At 38.8% G+C, this 12287-nt stretch overlaps 1 protein-coding gene across 2 annotated transcripts; it reads right to left on the reverse strand.

Moving 5' to 3' along the window:
- Positions 1-9187: 9187 nt before the first annotated feature.
- LOC133996347 (hippocalcin-like protein 4) lies at positions 9188-11791 on the reverse strand. 2 transcript variants are annotated; one of them, XM_062435900.1, is made up of 3 exons: positions 11630-11791; positions 9499-9714; positions 9188-9385 (listed from the first exon to the last, which is right to left on the reverse strand). In XM_062435900.1, the coding sequence occupies exons 1-3, from the start codon at positions 11789-11791 to the stop codon at positions 9188-9190; spliced, it is 576 nt and encodes a 191-aa protein (XP_062291884.1). The 2 variants fall into 2 exon arrangements, with proteins under 2 accessions (XP_062291884.1, XP_062291885.1); XM_062435901.1 differs by lacking the exon at positions 9499-9714.
- Positions 11792-12287: the final 496 nt, after the last annotated feature.

Below are 12287 nucleotides of genomic sequence, written 5' to 3' on the forward strand. Positions count from 1 at the left end.
GTTGTAATGGCACTTTAGAAATGCTTCCTAAGATACCTTTAGCCACACAAGCAGTACTTTGGTCCACTCTGTAAAATCTCTGCTGGATGGACTGTAATGAGATTTTGCCATTCATGGTGCCCAGAGGATGAACCCTAATGACTTTAAAGTCTGTGTAAAGTGAAAATAAATATGTGTTCTGAGTTTGACATACCACCGAAAAATGTGTTGTTACCCACCCTGCAAAATTTGAAATCGCTAAATTAGGCCGTGGTGTTTTTTTTCCACCATGGCCAGAATACAATTCTCTAAAAACACAATTAGTACATATCATGGTCATATTTAAATAATTCATATATTGAACATTGTGCAAAATGTTGTGAATCAGCAGTTTCACCGTGGGATAGTGATAAACGTCTTCTCGATTCCTTTTTATGCCTTAACATGTGAAGAAATTGACAATAAAGCCGACTTTGACTTTGACTTCTGTGCAAAATAATCTGCCAAAGACTGAGACATAATATTGTTGAAATTGCACTAATTTTTCTTTAGAATTTCAGGCTGTTCGTCTGTTATGTAAATAGATGTTTTTTTAATAGAAAGGTTATATTACATATTATATATATTATATATATTATATATTGTTTTTAGGTTATTATGCAATGGTTTTAGTGGTCCGGCCCACTCAGGATCAAATTGGGCTGTATGTGGCCCTTGAAATAAAATGAGTTTGACACCCCTGGTTTAGATATTAACTTTTCATCTGGCACCATCATTATTTTATTTGGTTGATGATCAAATACCTGCAAAGCTAATGACATCATCTTCAGATATTATTTGTGTCATTTTAAAATATCCTGCTAAGTCGCTAAACTAAGATGGTGAACATGGTAAACATTACACCTGCTAATCATCAGCATGTCTGACTGCCATTACGTTAGCATGCTGACATTGCACTGAGGTCATTTCTTAGTAAATATTTAGGTCAATAACCCCCAACTATGATAATTAATTTCAAACTTTTACTGAACACCTACCTAAATAAATGTCATGGTAAAATGAAGCTTACCTAAAGTTCAGACAGGGAGACCACCTTTTTGTATGCTCACGTCATAGTTTTACTTCTCATTCTTCACAGCTCATACTGATCTCTGTCAAAGCTCATATTTTCCTTGCTGTTATTTCTGGGGCATCAATTGACACATCAGCTGTTCACATCACCTGGTCAAGTCTAACCAATAGCACGGTGATACACCTTCATTGTCAGCCTATCATATTGCAGCTGTCTTTTTAAATGTTCTCCCTCTCTGCTCAGGTGCTTTCTTGATGCTGTTTTGCGCAACCCACCACCTCCCCATCACCACCCAGTCTTCAGATTCCTCAATGCAACACTTCAACTTCATCAGCCCGATCAGTTTCAGCCTCAAGATGACTTGTTGTGATTTGGCCCGAGATTGATTGATCGAAGTCATCAGCCACCACCACCAGTGTCTGGACTCCATGGGGGGATCTATCATGCTGATGCTCAGGACTTACGTTCTTCGATTCAAAAATTCTCCCTGCAGAGTCCAAGCGCCAAAGACTTTGACAATACCTAATCATTAATATCATCTGCATAATAAAGATTATTTTACTTCATTCTCTGGTCTCTCCTGATTGAACAAAACGAACGTATGCAATTTGGGACTTGATGCCATAGCTTTAAACTTTCTTCTGTCAAGACTTGAGACTGATGGAGTTTCCTGCACTGTGGAACATTTGTCTTTTAGTATGCCAGTTTTACTTTCTTTCTTTTCATTGCTGTATTTTCTGTATTGTATTTTATATTAGTATAGAAATGTGAGTGTTTTATTGTTAGTCATAATATGTAATATGCGAGCAGTTGTACCAGTAGAGGTAGCAGCACTACTACTATGGCATGTTTGTGTTTGAATCAAGTCCAAAGTAGCAGTTGCAGTAGTAGAAGGATTATTAGTGGTAATGGAAGCAGGAGTAGTAGCAATAGTAGTAGCAATAGTAGTAGTAGTGGGAGTTTTCTCTTCATTCATTAGGTTTAAGTGACTGTCAGCCGGACCTTCACTCAGTGAGGGAGGGTTGCTTAGCAGCCATGTGTATCTGCCTGGCTATTGGCCAGTGTGATGGTGAGTCAGTGTGGTTAGTTGTGTTGTTGAATGCCTTTGTGTCTAAGAGAAGGCAATGCTGAACCTTTCACCCTATTTTCACCTTCACCTATTTAACAACAGTTAAAAGTCATTTTAAAGTTATTGTTTCATTTGGCTATTACATGCCCACATGAATGTTGTAAGAGCACTTTATATCTGACCTTTACAGTTAAAAAGCCAGTGTCATCATGTTAAGATATAGTAAAGGGACCTCTGAGTGTGACTTGAGCATACAGCCCCACCCTGTGGCCGCTCTGCAAACTGCACGTCTTTAAAATGACCTCTATTGCTGCAGTGTGATTCACTGTTGTAAGCTTTTTTCTCTTTTTTAGCCTCTGCCCGGGCAAATGTGATGTTTGGTTTTCCACTGGGCTGAAGCCTGATACAGCGAGGCTCAGAATAGATTTATATTGATCCGTGATGAACAGCTAGAAAAGAGGCATAGGGAAAATAATGGGTCTGGCCAAACACAGTTTAAACAGTAGAATGAGGTGAAACCAGACCTAAATGGGAGGTGTCAAATCTGGATTGATTTTATGATATAGGCCAGTTGTAAGCCTTTAAATAAATCCATGTCACATTGAATCTGTGTATTCAGTGTGTCTGGGGTCCTCTTTGGTACCAATCTTCTTGATGTTCACAAATATTGGCTGAATCACACCAGAAAAAAAAAATCCACTCAAAAAATAACTTTAATTAAGTGATATTTTCCTTTTTCTGCACAAAATGTGTGTTTCCACCTCTCATGGGAGGCCAATGTCTAAAAGTGAATGTCCATTATGATCCATGAAGTCAAAGCTCAATCTTCATGACTCATTGCAATGTGTCCAATGTTGTCCAGCTGAGTAAATGAGAGTCTGCAGATACCAGAGGCAAAATTAATTTCCGCAGTCATTACATTTCCTTGTGGATTATGACTGTGTGTGTGTGTGTGTGTGCTTATGTATAAACATGTGTAGCTATGTAAGTGGGTGCTTGTGTGTGTTTATGTCCGAGTCTCCCCTGCCTTGTGGCCTCAGCATGGTTACCATGAGAACAGCATGGTGACATCACTGCAGTAATGTGACATCATTGTGAGACGGTGACTCATAATCTTGGCTCACTCCCTCTGTATGTGTGTGTGTGTGTGTGAGGAAACACTGGGGGGGCTAGAAGCAAAAAATGACAACAACAGTCACTCCCGACATCCATGTGTTTTATTCTATGTAACAAAAATAATTACATTGTCTTTGTTCTAAGAGCCTAACAATATTGAAAACAAAAAAGTAAAATCATGTGATTGGACAAATAGACATTTACATGAACATCATAGAGAAATGTTGAAGTATAGAATTATATTGCACAACCGAGCACAAATTATACCCTGTCCAAAAAACAAACAAACAAAAAAAAAAACAACAAAAAAATAATATTTATGTTCATATTTGTGTATTAATGTAACCCAGCTCAGTGCGTCATGTATAATCAACACAGCATCACTTCATGTTCAACTCCCTGATACAACCATAGCGATCAAACATCTCAGGTTCCACACGTTACACGATCCTGTCTTTGGCACATCAAATCTATGTTGGATGTTTGTCATTGGGTACAGTATAAATAAAAACATCAGGTGACAAAGCAAAAAATCCAAACAACATAACAAAAACCACTTGTGTGTGTGTCGGTACCTTGGGGAAGGAAAGTCAAAGAGGCTCTCTCTCGTCTGAGCCGGCGCTAATTAGGATGGACACAATCTAATCAGCTGAGGAGTGTGGAGATCAACACATTGTGGAGCCACTTTGTGAGCCAATCTGTTCTAATCAAACTGTTTTACTGCATAGCGCCTGGCATTATATAGGATGATTAACCAAGCCTATAACATTATTATAGTGAGTCAAAACAAGAGGCAACAAAACACACAGGGCTGTAAAATGAGACATTTTGCACATCATTTACAAGATCTCAGTTCCCAATCTTCATCATGTCTCTTTGTTTTTCTTACAATAAGAGCTCTGCTAATGAAATGAGATCATCTAAACTTTCAACTTTCAAAATACTCTGATTGTGGTGTAAATTTCATTGTTCGTTTGACGTAAATTAGACAATCTCATTCAAATTTGACATATAAGGGCTTTAAAGATGCATTACACTACACTTTTTTATACCACTTGAGGGCAGCGTCAAAAATAAACAATATATATTGATGCATTGTCACCTTACAAATTTGTTCTGGATGTGTTAGCTAACAGTTGCCTATTTACACATTTGGCAGACAAAGTTAGTTTGTAGCCAAATGATGAATTTAAGTCCAATTTTAGCTTTGGTCTTTGAAAGTTTTGGTCTCCAACCTTTTCTGGAGGAAATTCTTAACTTGCTAGCTACAGTTATATGTCTACCAGCTAGCAAATCTGGTCAGCCTGTCTGGTGTTCGGTGCAGGACAGGTAATGTTGGTGGGTTTATCAGAGCTATGATAACAGCTGCTTCCTGCGGCTGAAATCAGGGTTGATAAGAGTGGATTTGTGGGGCTATAAAACCAAAACAAGGTGCTAAAGAAGGCTAAAAGCGCTGTAGAGCTAAAAGGGACAACAGCGTCAGGTGATAATGCTTGTTGTCTCAGTTTGTCACACAGTTATCTGATACATTATTGTAAAAAAGAGGAAAAATAACAGATTAGTTAAATATTTTAGTTTATTCCAATAGTTCATTTAATAACATAAAACCTGCATAAAACAATTGGTTGTAAGTGACCAAGATGTCAACACATGGAAGGCTTTTGTTTTTACTTCCACATGCTTAGCCTCATTTGTTTCATTTATAATGAAGCTTTTCTGGACATTTATTCCAATAACATCAAGATGTCACAATATTAACTGATTCAAGAAAATCCACAAAACAAGCTCATTTTTCTCACAGCACTTCAAGATATCTGCGCCTTTTCTTTTTTTTTCTTTTTTTTTGGGAGAAACATAAGACTGTAAGGCCCGATCAAGTCGTTTGCATCCTATAACATTGTAAGTTTTGATCTCCAGGCATGTTTGTTGCAGAAATAACAAAAGGGAAGCTGTACAGTGGTTGACTTGTTGTAAGGTGTGACATTATGTTTCCATCCACTGGGTGACACTGTGACACAGGACTACTGTTTTTCTTTTTTAACACTTTCGTCACTCATAACTCAGTCTTCCCCTGCCAACAACATCCACTTTCATTTCAAAAGCCCCCCTCCCCCCCTTGACTGTCTACTGACATGTGCTGTCAATTCTGCCATTTGGGTGAAAGCTAACCTGTATATGTGAGTATTATTTGTAGAACTGCAGTAACAGTAGGCTACAGCAAACGAAACAACACGTCCCATATCGGAGACAGTACATACTGTATACCAGCGGACCACAAAAGCAAGTGTAGGTGTGGGTAATAACACTCAGTGCTTCGGTGTGAGGGTTTACACTCAAATTTTACAAAGTTAAACTAGACTGAGGCATCTCTTGTTACACAAATGATACAAATACAAAACACGTGTGAACACTCGCAAAAGTGTCCAGACATACAACACACACTGAGCTTTCACAAGCACTCACAGTTACTCAGGCTCACTCTGTCACACACTCTATCGCTCTGTCAAACACACATGCATGCACACACACACTCACACTCATACACAGTAGCTGTGTCATCATATGAAATTAGGTCTAAGCTAGTGGTACATTTACATTTACATATTATATTTGTTTATATTCATAAATACGATTACAGTCGTATTATAATGTACATACAGTTTTATCATTACATTATCGCACAAATGAGGCTCATTCTGTAGTTTTTAGGGAGGGAGCACGTTCATTGGCTGAGTGAGAAGAAGGAGATGGATTCTGATTGGCTGAAAAGAGAGAGGCCACATATTTTGCTGCTTTCAAGTTGGAAATTTGGAATGATCTGTTATGAATGGTTTGACCCAGTTTGTCAGAATTACAGTATTTCCTCACTGAGGTAAATGAACAATGAGTATGTAACATTGTCATTTCTCCATCTTTTCTCTCCTTGACCTATCAATTGTTACCATCCAGGTCAAGAAAAAGCAATTTTCTGAACATTTTTGAACAAGTCAGATGTCTTGATCATTCCATTCTTCATTCCATTCTCCTGTGCTCGCAGTCAAAAGACTAAACATAATTTTTTTTCAGCAAAAACTGGGTGAATTTGTACCTTTTTTGCAGGCAAATATAGGCAACATTCAAGACTGACAATAACTGCAGTGTAATGGATGAAACTTCCATTAAAACGAATGTTTCAGCATTGTGGGGAAATACATGTATTCACCTTTTTGCTGAGAACTCTTGTATCTGTCAATTTAATATGCAGCTATAGCAAGGAGACAGTTAGCTTACCACAAAGATTGAAAACGGGGGAAAATCCACCTACCAGCACATCTAAGGCTCATTAATTAACTTGTTATATGTTGTGTCTTTGTGCTCAGCTAAGCTAACGGTAACTGAATGAACGTATTTCCCAAAACGATTCCTTTAAACTTACATTTAAACACTGCATGATTGTGAAATACCTGTGGCAAAGGTTAAATATTTAAATTTACAATGATGTCTTGCAATTGCCTGAATTTAATGAAAACTATACCAAATATAAATTGGATATAGCACAAAGTGTGATTTGTTCACTCTGATTGTTCACATTGATCTTCAGAAACACAGGTTGTGATTCTAAGACAAAAGTTGGGAATTTCTGCCTGTTTTAACTGTAATGTACAAGTGTTTTTCCACTTGCCAGTTATCTGCGTTCATTCACATACGTATGCACACACGCACATACACACGCACATACACACACATACACACATACCACCCAGGTTTCCTCTTCAACCTTTTGCTCTTTTTCGCATTGATTTTAGATCTGAGCTGAGTTCAGCAAAGTTCCTCTCCCTCCACCTATTATCAAAGCGCTTCCTCTCTGACATTTAGGGAGGAAGAAGACAAAAAAGGGGCCGAGACCAGGACAGTGGGAGAGGAAGAAGAGAGACGGCTATTTCAGCTTTTCATGTGAAACAACAATGAATCATAGAGGCAGGTTTGGCCTTTCTGAGCAATACCGTTTCTGTCATATGGCCTGTAATTACTGTCCTGATTATCCCCACTCCAAACTGTTCTAGTGGCTCCTTCTGTTGCTCAGATTGCAGGTCTTTGAGAAGCCAGAGCACATTTTATACACTTCTGTATGTTTGCTCTATTTTTGGTTCAACTTAAATCTATCATACTATCAAAAACAAAACTTCACTGTAAAGTGAAACAGAGCTGAATAAAGCACAATGTCTCTGATATTATAAGTGCTATATTATAATGTCTTGTGAAATTTGGTTAAAATCTCCAGCAATAAAGAATGTTATAATTTTAATACCCATTATTTGTTAAAACCATTACATTTAATCTATTAAAGGTAATTCATCTTATGCAGTAAGTACTACCAATTGTAAAACTAATATTTTAAAGCCACTATGTGTATCATTTTAAAACCATCTTTGGCGCCTCCTGGTGAAAATAAATATACAGACTAAAACAATACTGGCAGGCTGCAAGGTAAAACACATATGTTGCCATTGCTACTCATGCCATTATAAACATTTGAAAGATAATATAATCAAATAAAAATGATAAACACAGTGGCTCTTCGTCATCAAATTATTGTCATATCAGTAATGTGATGCTTTCTGTCGAATGATCACGTTATCTGTCGCTTCAGACTACTGAATGCATGCAAATGTTATCTTATACAATCACAGACAGCCATGCAGGGAGCGCTTGGTGCATCATCTGCTGGAGAAGGTCCAGATTACATAATGTGGAGGACAAGCCTCTATTTTAACTTAATTACATGTCGTTTTAATAAAACACATGTAATAATTTTGATAAGATATTGACTCCATTATACGCGGAGGAAGATTTAGTCAGTGAGTAGCCCCATCAGTATTCTTCACCATGCTGCCACCATGAGACATTCATCACCTGCCTGCCTTATACTTGGAGAATAAAGCATGTGAACAACAGGCTGTAATCTGCTAGCAATGCTCTCTTTAAGTGCCATACAACTGTGTGGGGTTTTGGCTGAAGATAAACTATTGAGTACATACACACAAACAAACCCATTTCCACACACATATCCTCACATTCACACTCACAGACTCACACATGCCTCATGGTATTGTTCATTTACATAATTCCATTTCATAAGATTTGCTCCTCTCTCGTCTCTCGAAATGAGCCATGAGGACCACACAGCAGCCCCTTTCTCGGTTTGATATCATTCCTCTTCTTTTTTGCAAACTACCCCACGGTGCACCGAAAATTAACACTGTGGGTGCGTTAAGAAATCGGCTTTCTGTGATGGAAAGTGGTGAAACCAGATGGTGGAGACATCTGGTGACTGTGCGTGTTATATATGTATTTTATACCCACTGAAATTAAGGATTCCATGTTAGATTATAGAAGGAACCTGCTTTGCAATAACAACTTAGTTCAAGATCATGCACAAGGTGGACAAATCCTACTGTGTTATGCAAATAAGAAAGTCGAATGTAGAAGGAATCTAAAAAGACTGCTGATGTTTGCACTTTGCAGGCTCAGGCACAGAGTCTGACAGTGTAAAAATGTGAGGGATACTTCCTCATATTTCCTCTGTAATTCCCCACTTTTTTTTTTTTTGGTCTGCACCAAAGGAGCTGGAGGGATTTCCAGATTTATAAAGACCATTTCTGCTACACTGAAGCAGAAATACAGCAGAAGTGTACAGCAGGTTTGGCAGAAAAGAATGGCATCAATCAGGGGTCCGGTGTGTTCCAAACATGGCTCATTCCCAGTCATCACTGCCTCAAAGAGGAAAAAAAATAGAAAAGGCTTCTCTACCTCTCTCCTCCCCCTCCTCCTCCTCCTTTCTAACCGCATCCCTCCCTTTCTTTCCTTGCCTCTCTTTTCTCTCATCCTTCTCCCTTCTCTTGTTTCAGTTCAACTCTTCCCCAGTCCCTCCCCTCTCCCCCTCCCTCCCTCCCGTCTCCAACCACCACTCTCTACTTCTGCATGTCACACTGCAGCAGTAGGACGATGGAGGGGTCGGACTTGGCGGCCTCTTTAAACTCATCCAGGGAGATCTCGTCGTTGTGGTCCTTGTCCATCTTGGAGAAGATCTTGTCCACGCGCTGCTGAGGGGTCAGCCCGTCCTCGTTCATACGCATCATGATCACGGTGCCGACCATCTTGTAGATGGCCTTCCAGAGGGAAAAAAGGAATAAATGTATATTAGCATGAATCATCTCTATTCTTACAAGATGATTCCTCAGGCACACACTGACTTATGCCCGCTACCTGCTCACAAACACACCTCGATGATCTCCAGCATCTCCATGCGTGTGATCTTGCCATCCCCGTCCAGATCGTACATGTTGAAAGCCCAGTTGAGTTTCTGCTCGAAGCTCCCCCTGGAGGTGATGGACAGGGCGCAGATGAACTCCCTGAAGTCAATGGTCCCGTCGCCGTTCTTGTCAAACGTCCGAAACGCGTGCTGGGCAAACTTGGAGGCGTCACCATAGGGGAAAAACTGAAAAATGAAAACATAAGGTGGCAAAAACGAGGCATTAGTTGCATCTTGCATCACTTCCTTGTTTTAAATGTTGGTGAATAGAAGACAAAAACCAAGATGGTTGATCATGACTAGGTCTGATGATAACATTGTTTTTGTTACAAAAATACGACACAAGGCTTGACCTTTTCTCTTGATGTTGCTAATTATGGTCACTGTCAGAAACCTAGTAGGTCCAACACAAAATATGTGAGTTAAGTTGAAGTAGTGTTATCATATCAGTTGTTTGGGGGACATGAGCTTCAGTGACCAGGGGCCCCTGGGGGGGCCAGAGTGGAATTTTAGTTCATTTCCTGTATTTACTCACTATTTTGCATTAGTTTTGTTGTTCCAGTGTTTTGATCAGGAGTGTTTAAAGGTGTTTTATTTGACTAATTTAACAAGTATTCTGAAATGCTAATTATACTAATATTTTTGCATGTACATTGTAATGTACATTTGCATTTTTGTAACTGTATTATTAACTGCATAGCTCTAATATTAAGCATTATTATTGGGTAAACTTGATTACCCTTTAACTCATATCTTATAGAGATTTGGTAGCATATTGCACCTTTTGTAATTTTCTTCAATTAAACCCTCTAGTCTCTTCTTTTTTACATAATTTTTGGGGCAGTTTTTATCATGGAAAGAGAGCAAGGGATGGGTATGACATGCAACAAAGGTCCATTGCTGGACTTGAACCAGGGACGTTGCGCTGTAATCACTTGGCTATGGGGTGCTCCTAGTGTCTTCTAATTGTCAAAAAATCATACTTTTCAATCATTTCAACAATTTAACAGATTTCTGGTTTTAAAATGATTCTTTTTCTGTTTCTGATGTTTATCTACAAACATTTATAGTGTCTCAAAATATATTCTAGTTACCTTTTTGTGCAGAATGCAGGTAGTAAACATTACACAAAATGAGGCGAACAAAGAAAACGAATTATCTCGTTTTCTTTGTTCGCCTCATTTTGTGTCACTGATTACATTAATTAAAGTAGACTCAAGGATGAAAAAGTTTCTTCATGCTAGTTTCTTGTCACAGTAACATCATGGTGCACAATTTGTGTCACTTTCACTGCGAGGCAGAACATGCTGTGATATGGGAAGGCGTTGGTGACACTAACACATAATTATGACAGTGCTAGCTGAGAGGACATCGGCTTGACGGCACAACAGCGGTCTGCTACATGCAGTGCACACAACCATCTTGCTGTAATCACAACACAGTGACTCATACTTGTCATAACTGTGGTGACTAATATGTGTTTGGTTAGTGTCGCTCTATGAGAGGTTAGACTTAAGACTTAGTCAATAGCCTGTGTGTATCATAGTACAATAGCTATGTATATAAATATGATTATTAAGCTATATTGAAAGACATCAGTAACTGTTGTAAAAATGTTGGCATTGAAAAAAACATTATTCGTGCCAATACCAAGTTCTGAAAAGTTTAGAACAATATTATTTTTATTTGTAGCTTAATCTATTACACACAGTATTTATGTAGGTGGAACTTTTAACACTAAAATAAAAGTTGATAAAACTCAGTCAGCCTCTCTGTGGACCTGTGTGGTCTCTGAATGTTCTGACAGAGTTTCAGGCAGTAACAGAGACGCTGGCATTATTAAAGGCTTCAACTCCTCTCAGGGCCCCAAACATAGGACGATTAGTCAGCCAGGGTAACATAAGCTTTCTACATAACAGCTCAATAATGTTGTGAATGAGTCATTTAAGAGGCAACCTTTTGTTTTATGTAACAACGATGAAAAAAAGTATTTTATCCATTTCTGTAGACCCTCCTCCTCCTCACGACTGCAAATCAGTTGCTAACTGCACCTAAAGCCGCCATTCCCCTCCTCCTGCCTATCTCCTATGCTCCACCTCACCTTAACATAGAGCTGCTGAAACTCATCCAGGTTGAGGATGCCCGAGGGACAGTCTTTGAGGAAGCCTTTGTACCACTGCTTGAGCTCCGCCTCGTTGAATTCAGTGTTCTTGGTCAGATCGTCCAGGACCTCTGGGGCCAGCTTGCTGTTGTGTTTCCCCATAATACTTCACCTCTCTGGGGGGAACAATACAGAGAGAGAGACTGGATGAACACTCGGGTGAGGAGGTGCTAGACAAACAACAGCAACGGCAGTAAAGTCCTTGTGTTGTTGTGCAGCACAGGTCTCTGAGGACGGATGCAAACAAGGAATTACCTCCAGACTTAAAAACACAGAGGCAGGCTGCACTGACTTTATGTGTCAAAATACACTGTATGATAATGATAGCTCATGCTGTTGTTGTTACAGCAGCTAATGAAGAACTAAATACACAAACAAGCAAATGTTTCTTCATAGAGGTGGTGGCATAATTTATCCCAGTAACTACAGGGTGATTATTTTATAATTGTTGTTGTTGCCAAATTATTTCAAATGATGTATTTATATATATATTCCATCATCATTAATAGTAATAATAATAATAATAGTATCTTAATTTCAGATTTATTTAAGATACATTTTTCCACTCTCTACTGCACTCATAATTCAGTAATGATGT

The sequence above is a fragment of the Scomber scombrus genome, chromosome 16, assembly GCF_963691925.1.
Source record: "Scomber scombrus chromosome 16, fScoSco1.1, whole genome shotgun sequence".
Lineage (NCBI taxonomy): Eukaryota > Metazoa > Chordata > Actinopteri > Scombriformes > Scombridae > Scomber > Scomber scombrus.

Coding starts and splice junctions, on each gene's coding strand:
- LOC133996347 (XM_062435900.1), bottom strand. CDS start 11,791: ATGGGGAAACACAACAGCAAGCTGGCCCCAGAGGTCCTGGACGATCTG. Junction 9,715..11,629: donor TTCAGCAGCTCTATGTTAAG/GTGAGGTGGAGC, acceptor TTCATTTTTCAG/TTTTTCCCCTATGGTGACGC. Junction 9,386..9,498: donor AGATGCTGGAGATCATCGAG/GTGTGTTTGTGA, acceptor TCCCTCTGGAAG/GCCATCTACAAGATGGTCGG.